Here is a 27710-nt window from a genome sequence, read left to right on the forward strand (position 1 = left end):
CAAAACACTGCTAGCTTGAACTGAAGTACAGAACAATAGTTCAAGTGAAAATGGACATTGCAGGAGCAACTACCTTAACTAGTCATTACTATCTGCAGTTCAATTTTAAGTTCATAGTCCCAGGGAGGTGGGTGGATGAGAAAGCCAGTTCATAAGGCCTGAGATGGGATAGAGAGATATGCCTCAATAATTATGAAATTTTAGTTGAGTTAACCATCCTTCCTCTATACATTTACAAAGTAGCATCTCTAGAAAACATCACTCCTTACAAAAATTATTCTTTATGAATTGTGCCTGGGCCTATTTTAGAAAACACCAAGACTAAATGCCTAGTTTGTTTTTAATGTTGATTAGATGTGTTTTCTAATTCAAATTCACCCAGATATCAAGTTCCTCCTATTTTAAAATCTTCAGTGATATTTTGTCTGCCTGAGCTGTGGATTGCTGATATTGCATACTCTAAGGATTTCTTGTTTGGGCTCTCCAAACTAGTGTTAAGAGCAAGGGCACTGGTTCCCCTAAGCAACAAAGGACCCATGGTCACTTTGGTTCTTGGTAAACTGCTATTTATCCAAGTAAAAGGAGGAAAATAATTATTCTGTGTGTCATGGAATGGTATGCACATCAGAATGACCTGGAAATTGCAGGGCCCATGTACGACTTCATGACTGTGCTGAATCTCCTCTCAGAGCCTCCAGATCCACTCTCCACCTTTTCCTCTCTGCTCTCTGCCACAGGAGGCTCACCTGCGTGAAATGACTCACTAAGCTCCTGACTTTCATACTTCTGGCTAGATTCAATAATTAGTGAGTACTAGCATGGAATGAAAGGAGAAAGACATTCTCTGATTATCTCACCAGTTTCAAGATGAAGTAAGAATGGACAAATGGATGAATATTTAGGTATGAAGGGCATGATAAGAAAAGAGTGTGGATTGGAAAAACATATTAATATAGAACCAATGGAAGCTACACAATTCTTCTGTCAAGGGAAATATGAGTGGACAATGTTAACACAAAAAATGAACTTTAAATTTCTCTTAAAAGAACATATTATAAAGTCATCATGCATCATAAGGTCATAGGGATTTTGGCAAGATAATGGATTTTTTTTTTATTTTACCACAAGTGAATTTTACTTTACTATAAGTAAATTTTCTTCAACACTGTTGAATTAAAAGCCCAAATAGTTCCAAAACTCTATAACTGAAATACGGTGTTTCAATACTTCAGAAAAAGCACCATATTGAGTGTTAAGGTGTTAAAGTGTTACATTCTGACTTATTTATTCATTCAACAAACATTTACTCCCTTAAATTATAAACTATGGAGTGAAATCATGTTTGATTAATTCTTGAAAAAGTCATAATTTTGAGGTTGTTCATGGTAATAATGCTGAGTTGAATGATGATGATTGTGAGCAAAGAAAGATGAGCATTATCAGATAATTACAAACGCAAAAGATAAAAAACATTTCACACTGAAATCAACTGAAATAAAATTTTACTTTGTAGAATATGTATATGCACATATATATCAGAATAAAGATATGTCTACTTAATAGATTTTATTGTTCCTCAAATGACACTATACCTGCAAATTCTCACCTATTTCTGAATTGCTACCCACTATCTGCAATTAATCTGACTATAGCTTCTATTTATCCAATTACTTTTATCCTTCCTTCAAAAACATATATATTTATTTTCCTTTCAAATTTTCTACAAGGTAATCACTTTACATTGTCTTGATTTTTTAAACATTATATTTTAGATCAGATGGGCAAGTCGTTCTGAAACTCCCTTCTCTAATTACTGAATATGAACCACATGTCAATAATTATTCTCCTAACTTTTTTCAAAACAACCTGATAGAAAAATGTCTAACGTCATGCTAATACCCAAGAATTTGATAAGAACATATGCAGATATTTTATATTTATTTAATCTTGATTGGTGTTTAAATGTAAAACGATTAATAATCTTTTTCTTCCATATCAATAACATATTAATAACTGTGCAATGTATCTTATTCATAACTGAAAGAAGCTTAGTCTATTTTTCTAAAACTTCTTAAATATCTTTGAGTTCACACTGAAGAAGGCATGAATAATTTTCACAAAACATAGAGTTTATAATGTTATATGATGCAATTTCCATATAAGAACTGTCCTTACAAAATTAAGTATAAACTCAAATTTAGGGATATGCAGACCAAAGTTCTTAGCTTCCAAAGTCCTTTCTACCATATTCCAATATTTGATCAAAATAAAAACCATATAATAATACTGACTTCATAAAGGAGAGTGTTATGATTAATGTTCCAAAGTAATGACTAACATGAAAGAGAAAGGAGGTCAACTTTATTATAAGTCAAATCCGTGTATCAGTATTAAGTGTACATAATTTTATTAACTTTAAAGTGATTACCTCAATTCTCAGAAAAGACAATATTGTGCGTTGTTATTGCACAGTCCTTATTATGATATCAATTATCATGCAGGCACCCAGCCATTCAAGTGCAGCCAAACCCTGACTTCTGATCTTCACAAGATTCTTGGAAGAAAAGGTGAATGAAGAAAGTTTGTCCAAAAAAAACGGCTAAGTGGAAGTGTGCTTTCTCTGTTAACCAGATATCAATGGATCAGAGTCACTCTTTTCTGTTTGTGTTATATTTCCTTCCAATAAATCCCTAGCCCCTCAAGGCAGGAACTAGTCTCTCTTGTCCTTATTGAATTCACAATGTATTCTATAGATAGATGTCCAATAAATATCTGTTAAATGAACAAGTAAATAAAAGTTGTCATTTCAAATCCAGTAATGCCAAGTTATATTAAATACATCTATAAATAGATGTAAAATAAAAGTTATATTAAATATATCTATAAATAATAAGTTATAAAAATTCAATATATAAATAAGTCAGATTACAATCAATATTGTCATAAAGTGCTATAGAATTTACAAAGTAAATGAATATTCTAATTTAATTCTAATAGCAACACACTCAGGTAAATAGAACAGGACTGATTCTCATTTTATAGATGTGAAAATGGAATTTGCAAATAAGTTTACCAAGGTTACACAAAAATAAAATGACAGAACTAGAAGTAAAACCTAAACCTTCTGATTCCAAGGTCAGTGCTCTTTTTACCATTCTCGGATTGCCTTTAAAATTTTTTTGCATTTTTTTCTCAAATACACTGGTGATTTCTCATAGCTACATTTCTTCAGAATTAGTGCATTTGCCATTTGTTCTGGTATGTGGTTTAATATAGATGAATATGTAAAAATGGTAAATAAATCAGTATAAAATTAATAAAAGCAAAAAAGTGCAATATAAAACTATGTATAATACAATTTAAAAAATTAATAAAAGCAAGTAAGCCTAATGGATATTATCTACATTTCTCTCATTGCATGGTCAACTGCAACGGAAAAAGTATTTAGAAAGTAGATTACTAGATAACATGTGCTTTTCAAAATATGGGAGATTCTAAATTAAAAGGGCACAAGGAAGTAAGTAGAATGGGGGTGCAGCAGGGTAGACATATTTCACAAATTTCTCTAATGTGGGCACTTTGAGTTTACATGTTAAATAAATGTGTTTTAACACAATGGAGGAAAGATTATTTATATCCTCTTATTACATTCTCTCAGACATTCATCTCTTCAATTCTATTAAACTTTGAAATATTGAAACAAACTGCAAAATAAAGCTGTTCAAATGCAAAAAATTGGGGGACATTTGACAACATATAAATTATTCTATAACTGCAAATAAGAAACTGAACCCTAGTTTTCTTAAAATGAATGATATACATGTAAGCTATAGTGTTAATTTATGCATTTTGTTAACTCTCAGATTTTATCATTACCTATTCCAAGTAAAAGATAAGAGTTCTCAATGTTCCCGAGTCAGAAAATCCAAAGGGCAAATGTTTCAAGATTAAATTGAAATAATCCCACATACACATTTTTTTTCCTAGCCCCCACTCCCTACCATAACCAATAGGCAGAAAGTAGGAGGTACAAAGGGGAGGCATAGATTGCCTTATTAGATGGAATAACCACTCAATTAGTTCTCTTTACATCTGCAGGTATCAAGTCTTAGAGGCACTGCTGAGTCAAGAAGAAGCAAATCTCACCAAGATCCAAAGGAGACACCCCTCCCAAGGTAATTATGTGGATAACGACACTGCTTCTAGGGCACTTTTATTCCAGAATCTCCTTTTCTCTGTTAACATCTTGTTTCTTAATCAAGAAGAGGCTAGGGGGCACTAATGAATTCAATTTTAGACAGGCTGGGTGAAAGGTGAAATGGTACAACCAAATGGAGATGTCCATGAAAGAGTGTGATATATGAATCTTGATCAATAAACTTAGAAGTCAGCATATATATGGATACTGTTTCCAGAGGCAGATCACACAGAGACATTGCTATGGAGTGAGAGAAAAATAGGACTGATGCTAGAACCATAATGTGGGTGAGTAGAGTAGAAAGAAAACCCATAAACAGTCCTAAAAACAAAACAAAACTTCAGAGAGGTAGGAAGAATAAGGTAGTTTCACAAAAGCCAAGAGAAGGGACACCTGAGTGGCTCAGTCGATTAGGCATCTGCCTTCGGCTCAGGTCATGATCCCAGGGTCCTGGGATAGAGTCCTGCATCGGGCTCCTTGCTCAGTGGGGAGTCTGCTTCTCTCTCTGCTTGTTGTTCCCCCTGCTTGTTCTGTCTCTCTCTGACGAATAAATAAATAAAATCTTAAAAAAAAAAAAAAGCCAAGAGAAGAGCGAAGGTCTTGTCAAACACTGGACAGAATTCCATCCGTAAGATAAGAATTAGATTGACAATAAACACATCGTTAGCTAATTTGACTGGAGTTGTTCCAGTAGGCAGGTGGAATACAAAGCCTTTTGCACTGAATTGTGTAACAGAATATGTAAGGACCTTCGAGGAAGAAAAGAGTATAACACACACACACACACACACAATGTGGGTGACACTAAGAGAGATGTGACTGAAGATCAATGAGAGGCGGGGTTGCAAAGGGGCTTGTAAGCCACTTGAAGAATTTTTTGTGTGTGGGTGGGGGAAGGCTTTAGGATAAAGAGCAATGGGAAACTAAGGAAAGATCTTAATGAGGGAACTAAAATAATCAGATTTATATTTTATAAAAATCACAGTGACTGTAGTTAATTAAAAGCAAGGCTGTGGGTCAGTTAAGAGGCTATTTTGGTAATCATGAAAATGAAAACTTAATCAGTCAGGGACATTGAACTGATCTCCCCTATCTATCTCTCCATATCCTAGAACAGTGCCTACTACTTAATAGGTAATAATATTTGCTAAGTTAAGGAGTGGCTCAAGTAAGATATGATGCTAACTTAGCTAGGATGCTGGTGGTAAAGATGAAGAGAAGCAAATGCATTCAAAACTCTGTCAAGAAGGTAAAATATAGAGAGGATTTAGTGATGGATGGACACAGGAGAATGAGAGGAAGAGTCAAGACTGACTTGGGATTCTAGCTTACGATAACTACTGGGTGAATACTGTGCCATTCACTAAAATGGGGACACATGGAAGAGACTGTTTTGATGATGGAAACTGATTCAATTCAGACTCAGATTGAAACACCAAGTGACTTCACAGTTCTCTGATGACGATTCTAAAAGGTGATCTGTTGGCACTGACAGCCACTAGAGTTGAGGGACCCCCATCACATCATCATAAGCCTTGTTCTACTAGAGACCAGCTCATTTATACTGAGCTTCCCTAAGGTAATTCCTAAGACAGGTACAGGCTGCCTTTATTTTCCATTTTTCTTTCACAAAATTTTGGAATCAGAAGTCTTTTTTCCTATACTCATCCTAATAATCTGGCATCATGGAAACATTGTACATTTTCCACCCATAAAACTGTCTTCTATTAGGAAGAACAACATGGGGTTCTTAAAAATTAGACTAATACAGGTCAGAAATAGACTTGATATATTCAATAACTTTCATTGTGATGTGTACCTCATCTAAAAATGAATTATCCATAGGCAAAGTACACAATAAAATTTGTAAAACATTTTCGGGTAAAGGATCCTGTAGACTAAAAACTAAAAATTAGGGGGGAGGAGAGCAAAAGTCAAATAGCATCATAGAATCTCAGGATTTCTTGAAAACTGTCCTTGCAATACAACGATACATAGTGCACCATGCCCTCCATCATACATATAGGAGCCGAGTTCCATAAAGTTGGCCACTCAACTTAACAGCACACCATGTACCTTCCTAGAACTCTCTTTATGTCACAACTGCTACAATTTTCCTCAATGATGGGATTTGGGGGGAAGAGGACAAGTAGGGCATGTGTGTGTGTGTGTGTGTGTGTGTGTGTGTGTGTGTGTGTGTGTGTAAATACACATGCAGTAGTGGATAATGGATAGGTGAGGGATTTCTTAATTATTATAATTCCTGATAGAAGATGAGGGTCTCCTTTTAGGAGAGAATTTAAAGAAAAATAATCATGTTATTAGCATACCAAATGGAAAAACCTGATGTTTAGTGGTTTCAAATAATGACAGTGTTTACAAAACACATATAGACATCTTTTCATTTCACATCCACATTTTGAGCTTAATTTTAGGAAAAAAAATTCTTTACTCTTAAACTTGCTACTAAAATTTTAATTTTGATTTACTAGTCAGTTTGGTAAAACCTATTCTTTCATTGTCAAGCACATAACAAATCTTTTCTCTTGCTTCTTCACTTCTAGGGGTTAAAAGGACAGGATGAAGGCTTTAATCCTGACTGGGCTCATCCTGGTCTTTACCATTTGTTTCCCGGTAAGATTCTATACATCTGAATACAAGAACTACCTAAAATTGAGAGCTACATTAACACTGATACGGCATTTGGAGTGAGATTATGGCATTGTATTTTTAAAAAACAAAATAGAGTCACATGAGATGGGAAGAAACAGGGACAATTACCTTCTACTTATACCCATAAAAATCACCTGAAATTTGAGGAGAAGAAACAAAGCAAAGGGAGATGTGGAAGGGAAATTAAGAGAGAAAGAGAGGGAGAAAAGTAGAAGAGAATGACTATTAATTGAGTATGATAAGGTAGGAGAAAACCTCCAAAAAATTTGGAGGACTAGAACTAAACTTGCAAAGAAATGACCAAGACTTCCACTTCTGCCTCCCGTCCATATTCACTCACCACCTCCATTGTAAGGAGATTCCCCTGTGAAGGCGAAAAATAAGAGTGAGTTTACCCATGTCTCAAATTTGTTTTTCACTCAACCTCTGGGTCTATTATTATATTCTCATGATCAAACACTGCAACACATTCTTCCACACAAGCCATAAAGACAATGAAAAAGAAGACAGTCTCTTCTATTGATATCAAAATAGACAATTATTATACATATTTGACTCATCTGAAACATGACTTGTGCAAATAGGTTTTTATGTACTTCTCTGAGTTAGCCTTGGTCTTTTGAATTTTGTGGGCTTTTGCTTTACCCTTTTATATCTCTTGCAGAGTTTTGTTTTGTTTTGTTTTAAAAACAAAAACAACAACAACAAAAACCTTCTTCAGGGTGCCTAGGTGGCTTAGTTGGTTAAGCATCTGACCCTTGATCTCAGCTCAGGTCTTGATCCTGAGTTCAAGCCCCACATTGTGCTCCATGCTTGTAGTGGAGCCTACTTTAAAAACAAACAACCTTTTCTGCTCTTCTGACTTAATTATATACTATTTGCCAGTTCCTTACATCTCTCTTTGATCAGAGCATAGTATCCACCATTTTTAGAATTACAGGTGGTCTTCAAGTGTCTGTTACATGCTATTTTAACCAACCATGCTTCATTCAAGGATCCTTTCCTTTTCTGCCATTGCTATTATATCTTTGTCATATTCTTCCCAGAATATTTAATGCCTCAGACAAAGCTTTTACAAGCAAGACAAACTCATTTTTTGTTGCAGTTTTTAATATCCAGCTTTCTGAATTCAACACCAAATACTTCTCTTTTATATAATTTCTAAATGAGGGTTTAGCTACAATACTTTCATTGAGATTCATGTAACATGGTTGCCTTACTATGTGATTCTTTTGTTAATTCCTAAAGGAGATGAGAATGATTTCATCCTGCAATTTTTAAGCGAAAAACAAGTTTTCATAGATTTAATGTGGTATTTTATGAAACCAATGATTTCCCCAAATTAGATTTATGTATTTTGTTGGATTTCCTTAGTAAATACTAAAAGCATTGAAAGTAACACCAAGATACTTTCTCTAATTATCCACATATTGTGCCTTGTTCTTTTAAATTCATAGTGCAGTTTATTCTAAATTTATATTGCACTTAAAACCAAAGCACCTTCCAAACTAAAGAGCAGAACAGCTTCCATAACTAAAGTGAAAATACAAAACAAGAATTGATTGAATACTTCATTTGGTAGTATCTTCTATTCTCTCCTCCTGTAGTTCAGTGAGAGTCAGCAATCACAGCGCCAGGCAAGAGGGAAAACAATCAATAGTCGGCCAGTGCAAAGTTCCCCTGCAAGGACCTCACAAAACAGATTTCCATCCACCCAAGTCAGTAGGAAACCTCAAACCCGTTCTCGTGCCTCTGCTTCACCTGCACTGCCAAACAAAGCAGCCAGACAATTATCTTTAAATTCTAAGACATCAAGTAAAAAGAAAAAACCTGTCCTGACATCAAAAAGGCAAAGTCTACAAGTCAGGCCTAAGAAAAGTACATTAACCTCTGCCAAGAAAGGGCTGACCCCCCTTTCCTCTGGTTTAACAGGACGAAATACCCCACAGAGCACAAGTAAAACTCTAAAACAGTCGAAAAAAAATCAGAAGGCAACTGCCAAGAAACAGTCAAAACAGACTGCAGCAGCACCAAAACCATCTCCAGCTGTAAAGAAAAGTCAAAATGCATCTAAAAAAACCCTGTCCACCTCTGCCAAGAAGCCGCTGTATTTCCCAAAAGTAGCTAAGGTGGCATCAAAAGGAATTTCAGCTTCAAAGAAAAGTTCACAAAAATCCAAGAAAATCCAGTCTACGCCTGCAAAGAAACAGTTAAAACAACGCACAACTAAATCAGCTCCAAAAAAAAAAGTAACTAAGAAGAAATCTCAAAATATTAATAAACTAACCTTGTCTGTATCCAAAACACAATCTAAGTCCACAATAAAATGCTCCCCTAAAACTTCTTCAGCTCTAAAGAAAAGACCAACTAAATCTCCTAAGACTCTGCCATCACCTGCCAAGAAAAAACAGAATCAGGCAAAAGCAGTTAAAGCAGTTCCCAAAAAAAGTTCAGCCAAAAAGAAAACTCTAAATAAACAAAAGAATAAACAGTTAACTCCAGTCAAAAAAGGGCCAGCTAAGGCAACAGCAACAACAGCAGTTTCAAAAGTCAAAAAGAAAAATCTAACCACATCTAAAAAGACAGCATCTACATCTGCCAAGAAAAAGCTCAATCAGCCAAGAAAAGTTGCAACAAAAAGGAAAATATCTAAAGCCAAAAATAAAGTGTCAAAGAAATCCAAAAACTTTACTTCACCTGCCAAGAAACAAGTGAATCAACCTAAAGCACTGAAGTCAGTACTAAAAACACAACCAGCCTCAAAGAAAAGACCAAATAAATTGAAAAGCTCCTTGTCTAAAACTGCCAGGAAGCAGTCAAATCAAACAAAAGAAGGCAAATCTCCAACTCTCGGAAAAACTCTGGCCAAAAAGAAAAACCTAAAAAAATCTAAACCAGCTGCTAGAAAACTATTCAATTTGTCTAAATCTGCTCAACCCAGACCAAAAAGATCTCTAGCCAAGAAGAAAATTCAAAAGAAACCTACACAGAAAGGGCCCGCAGCAGGTAAAAAGACCGTGAAAACAGCTCTTGCGAAGAGTAAATCTATAAAACCATCTAAAAAAAGGCAGCCCACCTCTCTAACAGCAAAGAAGAGGCTAAGTAAATCCAAAAAGAGACTGCCTAAACCTCCTAAGAAAAGTGTAAATCAACTTAAATCCCTCAAAGGAAAAAAAAGACCACCTTCTGCAGCAGGCAAAACTGTAAAACAACCAAAAAAAAGGAAATCCATACTTGCCAAAAAAAAGTTGAAATCATCCAAATACAAAGGATCTAAATCTGTTCGAAGGCCACAGAAACAGTCCTCACATAACAAAGTCACAAACCCATTTCCATTACATGTACCATCTAAATTTCATCCCTGTCTACAACCAAATCAACCACATAAGTGTCCACTGATTGCTCACCAAATCTATCCAGTTCCACCAAAACCACGGCCAAGTGCCCAACATCCCCATGCACACCAGCAGCAGCATCACCGACCTCACTGGCCTCATAAGCCACCCTGTCGTAAACCAAAACCTCCAACAAGGCCAACGGGAAAGGAAGACATTACAACTGGTGGCCCAAGCAATGCAATCACCACAGCACCCGTAGGTATTACTAATTTAGCTGCCACCACTAGCACTACATCCAATAGCAAAACATCTACATCAGTTGCCCCAACTAGTACATCTGCCACTGCAACTAAGGGATCAGATGCAACCACCAGAACACCTGAAACTCTATCTCCAATGGCCGCCACCACAGTCCAAGTGACATCAACCACTAACTCGGCAACAGATGCTGCCTCCACAACTGCCCCAGAATCTGTGGTGACCTCAGTGGCACCTTCAGTGGAATCTACATCCCAAGAGTCTGCTGCTTCCCGTGCTGCAACCTCCATAAACCCAGGGGCTGGCTCCACAACCGTCTTAACCTCTGCTTCCACCATTGCACCTGATTTTACCACAGAGGTCTCAGAAGCTGAAGGAAACCCAGCAGAAGACGTCACTCTCCCAGCTACGGACGGTTCCACCACTCAAGCTGCCTCTACAACTTTAGCAAACAAAGCCCCTGCTACCATTGCCACCACTGCTGCAGCCACAACCCCCACACATGTTGGAGCCACAAGTGCAACACCCCCCACAACCGTAGGGATTGGTGCTACCAGCACTGGTGCCACCTCATCATCAGCCGGTGCTACCAAAACTCTTGCTTCTGCTACCACAGAAATACTCAGAACTTCTACCACTGCTTCTAGTTCTGTCACAACGACAGCTACATCTGGTGCCACAACCAGAGTTGCACCAAGTTCTACAAACACCAGTGCACCTGGTACTGCCACCATAGCTGCCTCAAGTTCTGCCATCCCACCAGTGGCTGAGACTACCACTGAACCAGCTGATGACACAACCACTGTAGCTACTTCCCCAGTGAGTGAGGAAGCCAATGAAACAGCTGATGACACAACCACTGCAGCTGCCACCACAACTTCACCTAATGGGTTAAAAACTGGGGCAACGGACTCCACCACCTCAGTAACAGACTTCTCACTCACTGTTACTACAACTACTGCATCCTCAAACCCAACATCTGTGGGAACAATCACCACCACAACTGCAGCAGCCTCTTCAACCCCAGGGCTGGATGCGACCACCAATGGTCCAGTCACAACCTCAGCCACCAGTGTTACAACTGCTGCTGCCGGCACAACTGTAGCAGGTGCTACCACTTCAACCCCTGGGACTTCAGCCTCCACTGCTGAACCAGCTGTGTTGACCAGTGCGGGTGAAACCACCACTCAGGCTTCTGGAGCTACAACTCCAGAGGAAGAGGCTACCACTGAACCAACAGATGACACAACCACTGAAGCTGCCACAACTGCATCTGCTGATGCCACAACCCCCACAGCTAACCCTACATCACCAGCAGTAGATTCCACATCTCCAGCTGGGAGTACAACTGATTCAGCTACAACCACAATATCTGGAGGAGCTACCAGCACAACCACAGCAGCCTCCACAACTCCAGGGGTCGATGCCACCACAAGGGTCACCACCTCACCTTCAGTCACTGGTASCACATCTCCTTCYGGTGCCACCACARCTGTACCAGGTGCTGCCTCTACTACTGAATCTGGTGCACTGACCAACAGTGAAACCACCATCCAGACCCCTGATGCTACAACTCCTGGGGAAGAGGCTACCACTGAACCAACAGATGACACAACCACTGCAGGTGCCACCACTCCAGCTGAAGGTGCCACAACCCGTTCAGCTGACTCCACAACCTTAGAAGCAGGCGCTACATCTGCTGCTACAACTGCAACAGTTGCATCATCTGCAACCACAATTCCTATAGCAGCTACCACTGCAACAACTGCCGCCTCCACGAGGATCTCAGCCCCAAATGCCACAATTACTGCCAGTAGCAGTGTAGCAGCAACCATCACCTCTGCTGAACCTGCTTCTTCAACCACTGAAGCTGCAACTCCAGGGAAGGAGGACACTACTGAATCTTTAGGGACAGTTGCCACTACAACTCCATCGGGTTCTACCTCCACCACTGTATCTGAAGATTTAGCCACTGAAAACTCTACCAACCCAGAACCTGAAACAACTGCCCCCACTGAGGAGGTCGCTGCTGCCACAGCAGATGATACCACTCTCTCTGCAGCAAGTACTGACGCTGCCATGACTCCTTCTGCAGAATCCACAGAACCCCCTGAGGCTTCCACACCTGCAGCCTCAGCTGGAACCACCTCTGCTGTTGACAGCAGCACACAACCACCAACTGCTACTACGACCACAGCCAATATAACTACAGCCGGCCTTACTACTCCTTCCCCACGGTAAAAGCAATGCCATGGTGCATCTCAAGCATCTTGATAACAGGTAAATCACTGCATGCAAAGATTTAGATGAGGAGGGCGCCTGGGTGGATCAGTCGTTAAGCGTCTGCCTTCGGCTCAGGTCATGATCCCAGGGTCCTGGGATCCAGCCCCACATCGGGCTCCCTGCTCCGCGGGAAGCCTGCTTCTCCCTCTCCCATTCCCCCTGCTTGTGTTCCTGTTCTCGCTATCTCTCTCTCTGTCAAATAAATAAATAAAATCTTTAAAAAAAAAAAAAAAAGATTTAGATGAGGAAATTCAGTAGTGCTCTATATATCTCCAAACACCTTACTTAATAACTAGTTACTCTTGATATGCATAAGTTTTGATTTTTTGCAATTCTGTGAAAAAGAGCAGATAGTGTCTCATTTTGCATATAAGAGACAGAGGTATGGAATTGGCTCAAATTCAGAACACAGGGTGGCAAAACCAGGACTAAAATCCAAATATCTTAATACTTAAACCAACAGTCAGAAAGCTTAGAACTCTAGAATTAATCCCAACAGACAGTTTAGTAGGCAGTTGAATCACACTCACTTTGTTTCTTCTTCAAAATAAAGATTACTCAGCTCTAACACTCTAGAAACTATACATTTTTAAATAAAATTCTTGGGGAGTGAGGAGGAGTCTGATGAGGTTATAGTGTAAAAACACCCAGATAGTATTTCAGAAAGGGAAACTGACAAGTATACAAGCTCAAACACAAGAATGAGTATCACAATCAATTTATTGTAAATAGTTAACTGGATTATAGCAAAAGTGCCACCTCAGTTAAGTTCAGATGGAAATGAGGGAATATTGCTACTATTAATAAGGAAAATCCATGGAGAAGAAAAAAAAATTAGAAAAATTTACAAAATAAACTTTTATTAAAATATAACACAATTAAACAACTAGTCTAGATTAGAACCATGATCTAAACTCTAAAATACAAGGAGCAGATCTAAGACTATTTCAGAGAAAGGATTGCTGGAACACATAATATCAAATTTTTGTATAAAGGGTTTTTTGTTTGTTTGTTTGTTTTTTGGGTTTTTTAATTTCTTTAAAGATGGATGAAAGCATTCTTGGTTGTTATAATGAAGAAGTAGGCCTTAAACATAGCAACTAGCTATGCTTTAAACACAGAATTATCTGACTAGATATGTTTTACTTTACAATAGAATCATGAGCTGTCATGAAAACAAGAGAGTGATGCTGGGGCAGGGAAGGGTATATAGATTGGAATTTATTTCATGTAATTAATGGAAAATAGCAATTTTAAACCAACTAGATGATACTTATAGGACTGTAAAATTAATTTTATATTTCTCAACATTTTTTCTAGGTCTTAATTTCCCTAAATATTAAACTTCTCACCTTAATTTTTGCCAATATCGCCTCAAGAATTGACTGCAATCACATTTCAGAAATGAAACCATTCTAGAAATTCTGCTTTCACTCTCTCACTTCTTATGTGTGTTCATTTTTACTTCTTCAGCTTTTGTTCAATAAATCATTTTGAAAATCATTTGGTCCATGCACATATTTGTATCACTCTCACATGTTTGGAAATGAATGAAAAGATTAATATCCCTGTCCTTCTAAAAAATATTCCAATAATGAGCAATACTTAAATATAAGATTGACCAAGACCTTAATGTTCCCCTCAGCTTGACTAAATTTTAGACAGGTTTCTCCTAGGCCCCTGGAGTCTTAGAACATTTCTTTAGAAAACCTGCAATTGTAAATTCTTTCTCTGCCTCTTTGAGATGTAAATGTTTTTAAAAGCCTCTTTCCAACTTTACAAACCAGAAATATCTTTCTTAAGGACCTGGGAGCCAAGGAAGATAGTGCCCCTATCTCCCAGTCTCTGTGGGAGGGTAGGAGCCTATTTAGATAAGCACCAACTAGCAATTACATAGTGTCTAAATCACAGTAAAACATTTGCAAACTCGAGAATTACATAATTTGCTCTACACATGCCATTTATCAACATCCTCATAACATCCAGTAGCTCATCCCAGCACTAAAAAACCTCTCACATTTTTTTCCTGCAGAGTTGACTATTTAAATAGTATTGAATGAAGTCTTCCTTGCCTGTTTGACTCTGTCCTGCAATTTTTGCTTTGACAAGGTAAATGTGTAGAATGCAGAAACTATAAACAAAGTCTGGGTTAAAACTTCCATCAGTCAAGCTCCACAAGACATAAAAGGAATGAAAAACAGGGTCAGGCCCACTAACATAATGTGAAATGTCTTTCACATTATGGCTACTTTTAAGACCATGAAAAAATATATATTTTGGAGAATGAGAAATTCTGAATTTATAAGTATAATAAGTGTACTTTTAAATGTATAGCTGACTTTGAAAGAAAGTAATAACAAGGAAAACCCCTACAATACAAAAATAAAATGAAAATAAAATCCAGGGAGGAGATGTGCATGAACTCTAAGGCTGCCCTCAAGGATGTGGCTAGTCTTAGTAATCCAAGAGCTTGAATTTTAAAACCTAGATGAAGACAAAAGAATGGGCATTGAGCCCACTCCAGACAAACAGTTGGAATTAAGTCTCTCCACATAAACCTGGGACTCTCGGAAAGCCACAACCTTTAAAGGGATTCAAAACATTTTGATAACTGGTAGAGGGAATCGAGAAACAATGTGTTATACCCACTTGAGTCTGAAAGATTAAAGAGAATTTAAGAGACATTGGACATAGATTGAAATTGCCTATTTCCCTTCCAATGACATAATAAAGACAAAGGAACAGAGGCAATATTCAAAGTTACAAGGGCTGAGAACCAGTCATATCATTCACAGTTTTATTAAAATAACAAACATGTAGACATCTTTATAAAACAAAGAACATGCATAAATCTTGAGCTAATCTTCCCCTTGAGCACCATCTTAGTACAGCTCTTCCTCGACTTATGACAGGGTTATGTCCTGATAAAGCCATCACAAGATGAAAATATCATAAGTTGAAAAATCATTCAATACACTGAACCCACCAAACATCGGAGCTTAGCCTAGATGACCTTACACGTGCGCAGTACACTTACATTAGCCTACAGTTGGGCAAAATCATCTAAACAAAGCCTATCTTACAATAAAGTATTGAATAGCTCATGTAATTTATTGAATAGGAAAGTGAAGAACAGATCAGTTGTCAGTGTCGGTGTTACCCTTACGACTGCATGGCTGACTTGCATGGCCCGCTGCTACTGTCCAGCAGCAAGAGAGAGCGTCATGCTGCATGTTGCTAGTCCAGGGAAAGATCAAAATTCAAAATTCAGGGGCGCCTGGGTGGCTCAGTCAGTTAGGCGGCTGCCTTCAGCTCAGGTCATGGTCCCAGGGTCCTGGGATCGAGCCCCACATCGGGCTCCCTGCTCAGCGGGAAGCCTGCTTCTCCCTCTCCCTCTCCCCCTGCTTGTGTTCCCTCTCTCACTGTGTCTCTCTCTGTCAGATAAATAAATAAAATATTTTAAAAAAATAAATAAAAAAAAAATTCAAAATTCAAGTACAGATTCTACTGAATATGTATCAGTTTTGCACCACCATGAAATTGAAAAATCGTAAGTCAAGCCATCACAAGTCAAAGACCATCTATGTTAATCGCTCTAGTGAATCCGTTAGATCAGGCCTGACCCAGGGACACCCTCTTCACAAATAAATCAGCATCACAGGAATGGCCATCTTGGAGGCTTTGGTATTGCCCAGCTTGTCTGTGTATCTACAGTACTTTTGAGGTTACCATTTACATTCCAAAACAGTAACAACAATAGCTGACAATTACTGAGCACAAATAGGTCCTAAGCATTTTACATGTTCACCAAATGAGCACTGGGTGTTGTAAGTGATGAACCACTAAATTCTGCACCTGAAACTAATATTACACTATATGTTAACTAACTGGACTTTAAATAAAAACTTGAAAAATAAAAAAAAAAAAAAAATACTTTCAGCAGATCTTAGTAACAACTCTGTGAGGTTGGTTCCATTGTTAGGCCTTTTTTTATATATAAGAAAATCGAGGCTTGGAGAGTTTAAGTGTTTAGCTCAAGGTCAAACAGCTAAGAAGTGTTGGACTAGCATTTATAAAATTACATCTAGATTTAACATAAAATAAATGAAGATTGGGGTGCCTGGGGGGCTCAGTTGGTTAAGCAGCTGACTTGGTTTCAGCTCAGGTCATGATCTCAAGGTCCTGGAATCGAGCCCCGCATCAGGCTTCCTGCTCAGCCAAGGAGTCTGCTTGTGGATTCTATCTCTCTGCCTCTCCCCCTTCCCCTCGCCCTGCTCGTGCAAGCACTCTCTCTCTCTCTGTCAAATAAATAAATAAACCTTAAAAAAATAAAATAAATGAAGATTAACACACAACTAATTTAATTGCAGGTAACATCTTTGGCCTAGAAAAGCTGGCTCAAAGCATGTGAAGAAGTTGGATCCCCCCCGAAAGAAATAAGCATATAAACTAAGGTTATTTCTAATATACAATCCATGGTAAGATGGCTCAGAGGATTATACTGGATACTCAATATTTTCATTCCACCAAAGGACCAAAAAAGACAGCTGAATGCAAAAGTACTTCAGAAAAAGAAATGGCATTAGGAAAATAGTACTTAGAACTTCCATTTCCTGAAAATCTGACAAACTTAGATGATTATCTTTGGAATATCAATACCCAGGGCACTGAGAGGAACTCATCTGACCCCAGGACCTATTCAGTAGAACAGAAAGAACTGTTTGTATTAAATTTCATTTAATACACTGAACCCACCAAACATCAGAGCTTAGCTGAGATGACCTTAAACATGAGAACATTTAAATTAACTTGAAGGGCACTTGGGTGGCTTAGTCAGTTAAACGTCGGACTCTTGATTTCGGCTCAGGTCATGATCTCAGGGTCATGAGATCGAGCCCCACATCCGGCTCCACACTGGGCATGGAGCCTGCTTAAGATTCCTCTCTCCCTCTCCCTCTGCCCCTAGCCCCTTTAAAAAAATAAATAAAAAATAAAAATAAATTTAAAAATAAATAAAATAAAACACACTTGAAAAGAAGTATGTTGCAGCATCCACTTCTAAATTACAGAAATTCACATCTAGCCTTGCTGGCATGGACACTTAAACAGGGAAGAAGCACAATCACAAGTCACAGTCTAGCTAATATTTCAAAGGGAGCACACTATGTAACCAGCCACTATTCACATAAAGAAACAAAACATTACAGGTACACCAGAACACTCTCACATGCCTCCTTCTAGTCATTGCTCTTGACAAAAAGCAACTGCCCTTCTGACATTCATCTTTCCATTCTTTTTTTTTTATTTTAAGTATAATAAACATACAGTGTTACATTAGTTGCAGGTATACATATAATGATTCAACAGTTCTATACATTTCTCAGTGCTCATCAAGATAAGTATACTCTTAATCCCCTTTATCATTTCATTCTTGACCTCCAAATCCCCACTTCTGATCGCTTTATGAACTGAAAGTATTTGTCCGGATACCATGGAAGCATCTCAAATACTACATGTTGGAAAGGAATGTGTTATCTTTGCCTCCCATAGTCTTCTGTCCTATGGTCTCCCTCTCTACAATGATCTATCACCCACCCAGTTGCCCAAGCTACAAATCTCAATATTATCCTCAACTCCTCTTAATCCTCACTGTATGCTCTTGATTCTCCCCCAATTATTTTGTTGTTTTTTTAGTAAGTGATATTTTCTTTTCTTGCCCTTCACAGAGACTTATGGCTTCGATTTTAGACTGGGATTAATAGTTTGCAAATTAGTCTTCCTGCTTCTAATTACTCTCATTCATCTTCCTCATTATTAAGGCAAGAATGACTGAAATATTCTAGGTAACACACCAAGATATCATGGCTGGACAGAGTGAGCTATAGGGAAAGCAGAAAATGAGTTCTGAGAGGTAATGGGGGATAATATTTTGTAGGGCCTTTAAGAGTTTAGCTTTATTTTTAGTAAGATGAATAGTCACCGGAGGCTTTGAACAGAAGAGTAGCATAATCTGACTAAAATTTGAAAGAAACACTATAGCTATTTATAATGATAATAGAAAGTGGAAGCAGAAAACTAGTTAAAATACAAAAGCAGTAATCAAAGTGAGAGCTGACTGAAACTTGGACCAGGGTGGCAGTGGTGTTCCTGGTGAAAAGTCATCAGGTGCTAGATATATTTTGAAGGCAGAGCCATCAATATTTGCCTAAGAATTGGATGCTGAGTATAAAATAGAATGAATAGTCAAGGAAGACTCTGACGTGAACAATGGAATTAATGAATTGCTGTATTAGTTTGCACAGGTTGCCATAACAAAATACTAGAGAGTGGTAGCTTAAACAATAGAAATTTATGTTCTCACAGTTCTAGAGGCTAGATATCTAAGATCAAGGAGCCAGCCAACTCAATTCCTGGTGAGAACTCTGTCTTATAGATGGCCTTCTCTTTATGTCCTTATATGGCCTTACCTCTGACCATGCACATGGAGAAAAAAAGATGTTTTTTCCTTCTTATAAGGCCACCAGACATATCAGATTAGGGCCTCACCCTTATGTGCTCACTTAACCTTAATTATCTCTTAAAGACCCTATCCACAAATATAGTCACATGGGGAATTAGGGGTTTGGCATACAAATTTTAGGGGGACAAAATTCAGTCTCTAACAGTTGTCAACAAACAAGATGAGGAAAACTATAGGAGCTTTTTTACTGGGTGACATTTGGAGTATACCAGAAGTTTTGTTTGGACATGGCATCTAATTGGCTCTGTTAAATAAGAAGTTGGATATAATAGCCTAGAATTTAGGCTAGATGTCTGACCTGGAGATATTAATTTGATAATTATTATTTTGATGGTATTTAGAGACATATTAGTCCAGGAGTGAGTATCCATAGAACAAGGAAGAGATTCAAAGACTGATCCATGGAGTACTCCAAATGGTCAGGAGATAAGGAAGCACCAACAGAAAAAAGCAAGGAGAGACGAGTAAATTAAAAGAAAGCAAGGGCATGTGGTACCATGGAAACCAAGTGAAGAAATGTTTCATGTAGAAAAGCATAATCAACTGTGTCAAATGCACTGATAAATCAAGTAAAATGAGGTCCTAAAATAAACAACTTGATTCAACAACATGAAGGCATATGAGAAATTTGAAAGAATGAACTACGAGAGCAATTTATTTAGGTAGAGTAGTGAAGGCAAAAACCTTTGAGGTAGACTGAAAGAATGGGACAAAAGAACTGAAGACAAGCTTTTAGTGGTTTTGTTATATGAAGAGCAGAGAAATGGGGCCGTACTTGAAGGAGGAAATTAAGTCAAGGAAAAAAAAAGGTCTGTTCTTATTTTTTGTTTTATGGTGGAAGAAAGCACATCATGTCTGTATGTTGATGATGAGCTAACAAAGAGGGGGGAAATACTAATACAGGAGGGAGTGGGTTACTGGAATTAAATCGTTGGATGGGCAGGAGGGATAAGAAATGGTCTAAAATGGAGGAGAACGCATCTATACCAAAGGACAGAAGAGAGAATGCATGAATTCGAATTATAGAGAACACAGAAATATGGTGGTTGAACTTGGAAATGTTCTCTTTTGATTTCATCTATTTTCTTCATGAAATAAGAAGCAAGGTCATCAACTGAGAGTGAGAATGAACAGGAGGTGTTGGAAATCTGAAGAGGAAGGAGAAGCTATAATAAAAAGATTGAGAAGGTGAATGAATTCGAATTGATCATTCTGATTACCAATCAGCATTAACAAGCACTTAAACATTGTGATCAAGTATGCTTTTCTCTGGGCATAAGAACAAAGTGGATGGAGAGTTATGTTTACTCTGAATTGATGTTTTCCAAATAAGTAAAATAAAGCAAGAACAGGACAAAGGAGTTAATGGTATGTGAAAGGGAAAGATTACAGTAATTGTTTATAAAATGTGAACTGGATAAGGAGAAACAGTGAGGACTCAGGGAGTAAGGAAGGGTTAAAAGTTGGTATGATTCGGGGTGCCTAGGTGGTTCAGATGGTTAAGCGTCTGCCTTCAGCTCAGGTCATGATCCTGGGGTCCTGGGATTGAGCCCCACATCAGGCTCCCTGCTGAACAGGGAGCCTGCTTCTCCCTCTCCCTCTGCCTGCCACTCCCCCTGCTTGTACTCTCTCTCTCTCTCTCTGTCAAATAAATAATAAAAAATATTTTTAAAAAAAAGTTCGTATGATTCATGGACTGAAGGAATTCAAGAGATTAAAGAATTGATAGAATCACAGTAGTGGAGAGAGGTAAGAAAGTAAGTGATTTTTAACAGGTATTATTAGTAATGATATGTTTTAGTTATAGCCATGAGAATGAGTGGTTAAGACAAAGTAACAATAAGCATATAGGAAAAAAGAGTCAAGGAACTGAGAGGACAAAACATCGAAAGGACCTTCTATGTAGACAATGAAATCACCAAGAATTGAGAAAGCAGTGGTATAAAAAAAAGTTACAATGAGCCAAGAGATAAAATCTGTGATAGTTAATTTTTTGTGTTAACTTGACTGGGCTAAGGGTGACCAGATTAAATATTATTTCTGATTGTGTCTGTGAGGTTGTTTCTGACTGAGAGTAGCATTTAAATCAGTAAACTCAGTAAGGGAGATCACCCTTCCCAATATGAGTATCCATCATCCAATCCTTTGAAGGCCTGAATAGGAGAAAAAAGGTGGAGGAGAAGGAATTTTCCCCTTTATGCTTCCTACTGCTGGCTAGAGTTGCCCCTGGGCCAGGGTATATACCATTAACTACCCTGGTTTTCAGACCTTCAGACTTGGACTGGAATTACACCTTCAGCTTCCCTGAATCACTAGCGTGGAGATGGTAGATCATGAGACTTCTCAGCCTCCATAATCATGTGAACCAACTCCTCATAATAAATCTCTTCCTGTATATATACAACCTATTGGCTCTCTTTCTCTGGAGAACCATGATGAATACAAAATCTTACAGGAAGAGGGAGAGTGAGTTCAGTGTCACTAAATGACTAATTGGATATGTAGTGGGAGGTATATAATGATGTAAGAATCTAAGCTGCTGAAAGTTTGAAAAGAGACACAAAATGGTCTGAAGCATCAATAAGGAGCAAGGGAGATTCCTAATTCACTTCTGAGTTCAAAGGTACAAGGGATATGAAAAAGCAAAGAGGCAAGACTTAAAATAGTGATAGGTAAAACCATGTTTTCAGGTTGGGAAAGCTAGGTTGGATATCATAAAGGATAAAGGGCACAATAAGATTAGTCTTCATGATCTCAAGGTAGATGTGTTGAGTTTGGCACTAGAAAGGGGCTGAAGACTTGGAGCCTTGAATTCATTCCTATATATTCAGACTTTAAGGCCTAAAAAGGGCCAGTCTTATGAGACTTTACCTTGAGCCCAATGAGTGTAGTGACATGAGAAAGAGAAGATTTCTTTACTTCAGAGTTCCTAGGACTTCCTCTAGATATCTGCTGATCTTACTCTTCTCCCAGGCCACAGATGCCAAAGAGAAGTATGGAAATCAGACATTCTCTCTTCTTAACCCCAATCAACCCTGAGAATTCTCATTTCTGTGTCATTGTTTATACTTTTCCTACACCAAATAAGTACCCCCAACCCAACTCGTCTCAAAACACCCAAACTTCCAAGCCAAGAACCTTTCAAAAATTCATTTCTTCTCTACTAAAACCCCAAAATTATAGTCCTTTGATTATGTAACTCATAGGCCAGATTTTGCCTATCTTGCTTCCCATTATGTCACTCAGGGCCTGGAGGTGAACCTTAAAGTTAACAAGCACTCAATTAATACTTGAATGAATAAATAAATGGCACTAACTATTGTTATCATATACATTCTAGATTATAAATTCTTTGAGAATCAGTGTTATATCTTCTACTTCTGTTTTTCCACCAGTGCCTTTCACAGACACTCAATAATACTTGTTGAATTGATATGTATCCTCATCCATTAAACATATAGTGCTGATAAGCTTGGTGATTCAGTAAAATAAAAGAAGCATTCTGTGAAAATTAATTAGAACTATGCCTGTAAGCTTCACTTTTGCCGTGTAAGAATCATAACCACACGTGGACACCAATAACCTATTTTCTAATCTGTAGCTCCTCTTACAGTATAATTATTGTAGTATATGGAAAAGTGCAGGTGTTAGCTTACTTACGCATTACAGAAGACAACCTCCAGAAATAGTGAGTAGATCGTAAATGAACTATTCACCTCAATGAAGGGGAGCAATGGATTAGAACTTCTTAGACTAAAAAAAAAAAAAAAGAATTTCAAAAATGAAGTTTCTTAACAAAGGCTTGATTTTATTGTCCCAGGTTCAACTTTGGAAACCATGAGGCAGAAACCTTAGCCATCTCAGATATTATAAAGATGAATTAGTGCCAGCCAGGAATTCTGAGTCTGAGTCTGGTGGCTTACTTGAAATGAAAAGACCTTCAAATATTATCTCTAATTGGAAGAACATTCCATCCTTAAGTATGTATTATTGCACTAGCTTTCCAACAATTACTTCAAGAGCCATGAAGAGCAATATTTAATGTCATGGGAATGGTATTTCTAAGCTACCAAAGTGATAAACATTATAATTGTTCAACTCATGACACATTGCTTTTTTATCTGAAGGTAATTATCACGTACATAGAGGTTTTATATATCAATACTCTGCCTGATTAAAAGAACAATCCAGTGACAGTTTGGGACATAACTTGGGGATTCAGTATTTGTTCCAATGCGTAATAAAAGAATGTCAGCTATAGAAAAGTATTAAGATGAGCCAGAGGATAGGGAAAATTGAGGAAGCCTAAAGGAAAAAAAAGGTACAAAAAGCTTGACTTTGTCTTTCTACTTAGTAACACCCATATATCACAACCATTACTGAATTTTAGGGTTACATGGTATGAAAGAAGTATGCAGGGTGAAAGAAAAATTGTAATTGGCAGTAAGTAAATCTTGAGGTGTCTTCAAATGAGAAGAAATAGCAAGCCAATTAAGTTCAAACTGAGTCTCTATTTTGTCTGATAAAAGTACTATTGTACCATGCTTTGCATAGCATAAACTAAAAGTCAAAAACAACTTAAGTTCAGATTTTTAGGGAGGTTTTAGAATACATACCAATGAATCACCTCAGCAAATGACACAAAAATGATGATGTATTTTGGTGGGTTCCATGTAAATGGACAATTAGTCTCAGAAACTGGAGTTAACAGCAATATCAGCCAGTGTTGAGTTGACCAAAGTAAGTAGAGGCCTGAGAAATCAGCATGGTATCTATATAAATGATGTAGAAAAGAAAAAACAAAAGATTATTAGGAGCATGTTATTTTTTTAAATTTCTTCTTCTCCTATATTATAAACATATTTTTCAAACATTTAACCAAACACAATTCTGTCCTTAGAAAAACCACAGCCTTACAGTGTGAATCCCAATGTAAACTAAATAATGGAAATACATGCTAAATGCTATTATAGTGAATCAAACTTTTGCTATGGAAGCAGAAGAAGGAACAAGGTTTAAAAAAAAAAAAACAGGAAAAAAGTAGGAAATAGCACTAGAAACTAGAGAGTTAATTTTTAAAGACTTCATAATAATTAAATATGAGCCTTGCCCCATTCAATTTGAAGATAAGCTAATAGGTTCACTCTGTGCCTGAGAAATGCATGCACAAAAGCCAATAGACACTTCCTCTCTTTTCTTTTGTTTTGGGATTAGCTCAGAAGCAATCCTTTATATGAGAAGCTTTTTCTCTCCCCCACTGAAATAAAGGAGAAGGAAGAACGAGGAGCTTGTGTTTCTTTCTGAGATTTAGACTTTGTCAGCATGGATTTCATCTTCGTGCATTGCTGAACCAGGCTGATTTGGTCAAGAGTTAAAGCTAGAAGGCGGCCGAAAGGAAAGATTCCTTTGCAAGGTAAATGCTTGAATAAATCAGAAGGTTTGGAGCCATTCTTTCTTCAAATGCCTACACTTTCTTATAACCCTTTTGTATAAGGGATCTACCTGGATAAATTTTTACTCTGGCTGAATAAAGATTCAACAAATTAACTTTTGTCTAAATAGTCCTGAAAAAAATGCAACAAATAGATATCAACATGAGAACAAGGGTGAATTTATACGATGAAGTCCCCACTGAAGAACACTGTCCAAAATGTACTTGCTAAATATTTACTCCTTGATTCTCTGCAAGTTATAAAAAACAGCCAAAAATTCTTCCTATTCTCAGTGATTGGTTAAATGGACCTTAGCAAACAGTATTCTATCCCACATACTATCATTTCTTCTTCTTTTTTTTTTTAAGATTTTATTTATTTGAGAGAGTGAGAGAGAACACAAACGGGGGAGACGGGCAGAGGGAGAGGGACAAGCAGACTTCCTGCTGAGCAGGGAGCCTGATGTGGTGCTCCATCTCAGGACCCTGGGATCATGACCTGAGCCAAACGTAGACACTTAACCAACTGAGCCATTCAGGCGCCCCTGGCATATTTTCATTTCTAATAATGTACTAGAATTACTTGGACACTGTCTATCTTATTAGCAAGCCATTATTTTAGTTAATGTTTAGTTAATTAACTAATAATATTAAAATATAATAGAGATTATTTCTGATGTTTTTTAAATTGTCATTTAAATTGTCAGTGATTTAATGTAACATAGGACAATCTTGCACTCAGTTGCAGGGAATAGCAAGACAAGATGAAGATTCTAGTCTTAATTATGACCATCTTGAATTTTGTGGCTTGCTTCCCGGTAAGTTTCAATATTTTGGATAAAAGTATCCTTATGAAACTAAAAATTAGATGAAGGGAAAACATGGATTTAGATCATTAGCTTATGTTTAATGCAGAAAGAACATTTTGCTAAACAAAACATCATTGTATTTTTAATGTTCTATTTTCTATTTATAAATTTCCTTCCCTTAAAATTAATCATATACATAATGAAGTAAAGATAACAGAAGCTATAATGTATGACAGTATAGAATTTAAAGGGCTTCTCTATATTTCTTTTACTGTAAGAGATTCTATACCGAAAGTTTGCTATGGGACACCTGGATTTATATTTGCAGAGGCTACTTAACCCTAATATATTAGCTGTTCCTTCTTACATTGATACTGTGTACTTCTGACTTGATTAACCTAACAACTACTGGATAAAAAAGAAAGCATAGACCTTCAGAATGTTGCTTTATTTGATCAACTTAGCACTGTGACTACTGATTTCAGGTTTTTAGTAAAATATAATCAGCAAGAGGAACCTCACAAAAACGTTGTACTTCTTTCCCTTTAGTATAATGGGAATCAGGAAACACACAGTCAGACAAATCATTTGTCTGTCAATCCACCTTTGTCTGCATCAGAGAGCCACAGAGCAAGTCAACTCTCATCCATCCTGAGAACAAAAAATAATTCTGCACCTACAGATGATTCCAATAGTTACTCGGAGTCTACTGATACAGTAACAAGGCACTCTGGATCTCTTTTAAAGAGAAGCCACTCAGAGACTCTTCAAGCTAGCATACATAACTTTCCCCCATTTGGGAATGGTGTACCAAGTAACCCTTCAGCTAACAAGACTTCAGCTAGCTTTGCTTATGTTGAGGGTATAGAAGGCAACTACACTCAGGCAGAGTCTCCAACAAGGAATGTTTCACCTTCATCTGCTGCTAAGCAGGATACTTCCGCTGTCAGCACCAAAATTTCCAGATTTGCACCCAATTCCGCAATAACACAAAGCAGGATGGCTGTTTCTGGGGAAAAGAGCATCTCAGCACCCATATCCATAACCACCCACCGGTATAAGTCTGATTCCATTGCTATTCCCCACTATCAGGGAAACTCCAAAGCAACTCAAAGTCTTGAATCCTTCTTCCCATCCACTGGAAGATCTAAACCATTCTTTGCCTCTAATCCTGCTGCATACATGCACAACACTAAGAATGAGTTTAATGCCTCTGCAGATGAGAGCAACATTGCCATATCAAATGCAAACAACCTCCTTGGAACTTATACCACTACTCGTGAGGAAGAAACAAGACCAGAGAGTATACCCTTTACTGGTACTACCACCCTTATGAAAGAAGGCAATACAGCCACGATTGATGCCACAGACATTCTAGATGACACAACTCTGGCTGATGTTCCTGACATGGAGGATGAAACTGTAATTATAATTGACACTACTTACCTGGAAAGATATGGCAAAACCATGAGCAATGCTCCAGATATTCCACAGAAAGACAATTCTATTGTAATTGATGCCACAGACAAGAAGAATCACCATAGAACTACAGTTAATTCTCAAATGCCTAGGATTTTCTTTGCAAAAAATACCAATGACTTTGAATCTTCTCCTATTCTGAGTACTTACAACAAGGCTGACACCAAATCTAGCATGACTGCCACTGATGTTGACGAAGCCACTTCCAGGATCAATCCCACTACAAATTCTTCCCCTAATTACAGAATGTATAAGAAAAGCAATAATGTTATTAGTAATTTTAATGATACCAAGGCAATGTTAGATGTAGCTAAAAATACGAAGCATGCAGGGGACTTAATTGTTTCCAAAACATATGGCATCACTTCTACAAAGCATTATGCTAACCCCAACACCACAGTGCCAGCAACTAACACTAACATTAACTTCAAGATAACTTGGCCTTCCAAGAAATATACAACAGTAGGAGGCAGACATCCTATGCAGATGGAAAACACCACGACACCTAACAATAACAATATTGCTGAAGCAACTGGATTTAAACTCAATGATTCAGGAATTGAGTTCCATTCTAATATCCCTGCCAGTGTACATCTTAAACCTGATAGGAATTATTTTAAGTATGGGAGCAATGATGAAATTGAGGAGGTCATTCCTGGGGTCCAACAAATTGCAGATATGGACCAAGATGACGTAGTCACAGAGGAAGTCTCTTTCTTCA

The 27710-nt window shown here is 37.6% G+C and overlaps 1 protein-coding gene across 1 annotated transcript; it reads left to right on the forward strand.

The window, feature by feature from the left end:
* Positions 1-6778: 6778 nt before the first annotated feature.
* LOC116629258 (mucin-5AC-like) lies at positions 6779-12708 on the forward strand. The gene is made up of 3 exons (XM_032399558.1): positions 6779-6832; positions 8479-9120; positions 9454-12708. The coding sequence occupies exons 1-3, from the start codon at positions 6779-6781 to the stop codon at positions 12706-12708; spliced, it is 3951 nt and encodes a 1316-aa protein (XP_032255449.1).
* The last annotated feature ends 15002 nt before the right edge of the window (positions 12709-27710 follow it).

The sequence above is a fragment of the Phoca vitulina genome, unplaced genomic scaffold (genome assembly GCF_004348235.1).
Source record: "Phoca vitulina isolate PV1807 unplaced genomic scaffold, GSC_HSeal_1.0 scaffold3, whole genome shotgun sequence".
NCBI classification, from domain to species: domain Eukaryota; kingdom Metazoa; phylum Chordata; class Mammalia; order Carnivora; family Phocidae; genus Phoca; species Phoca vitulina.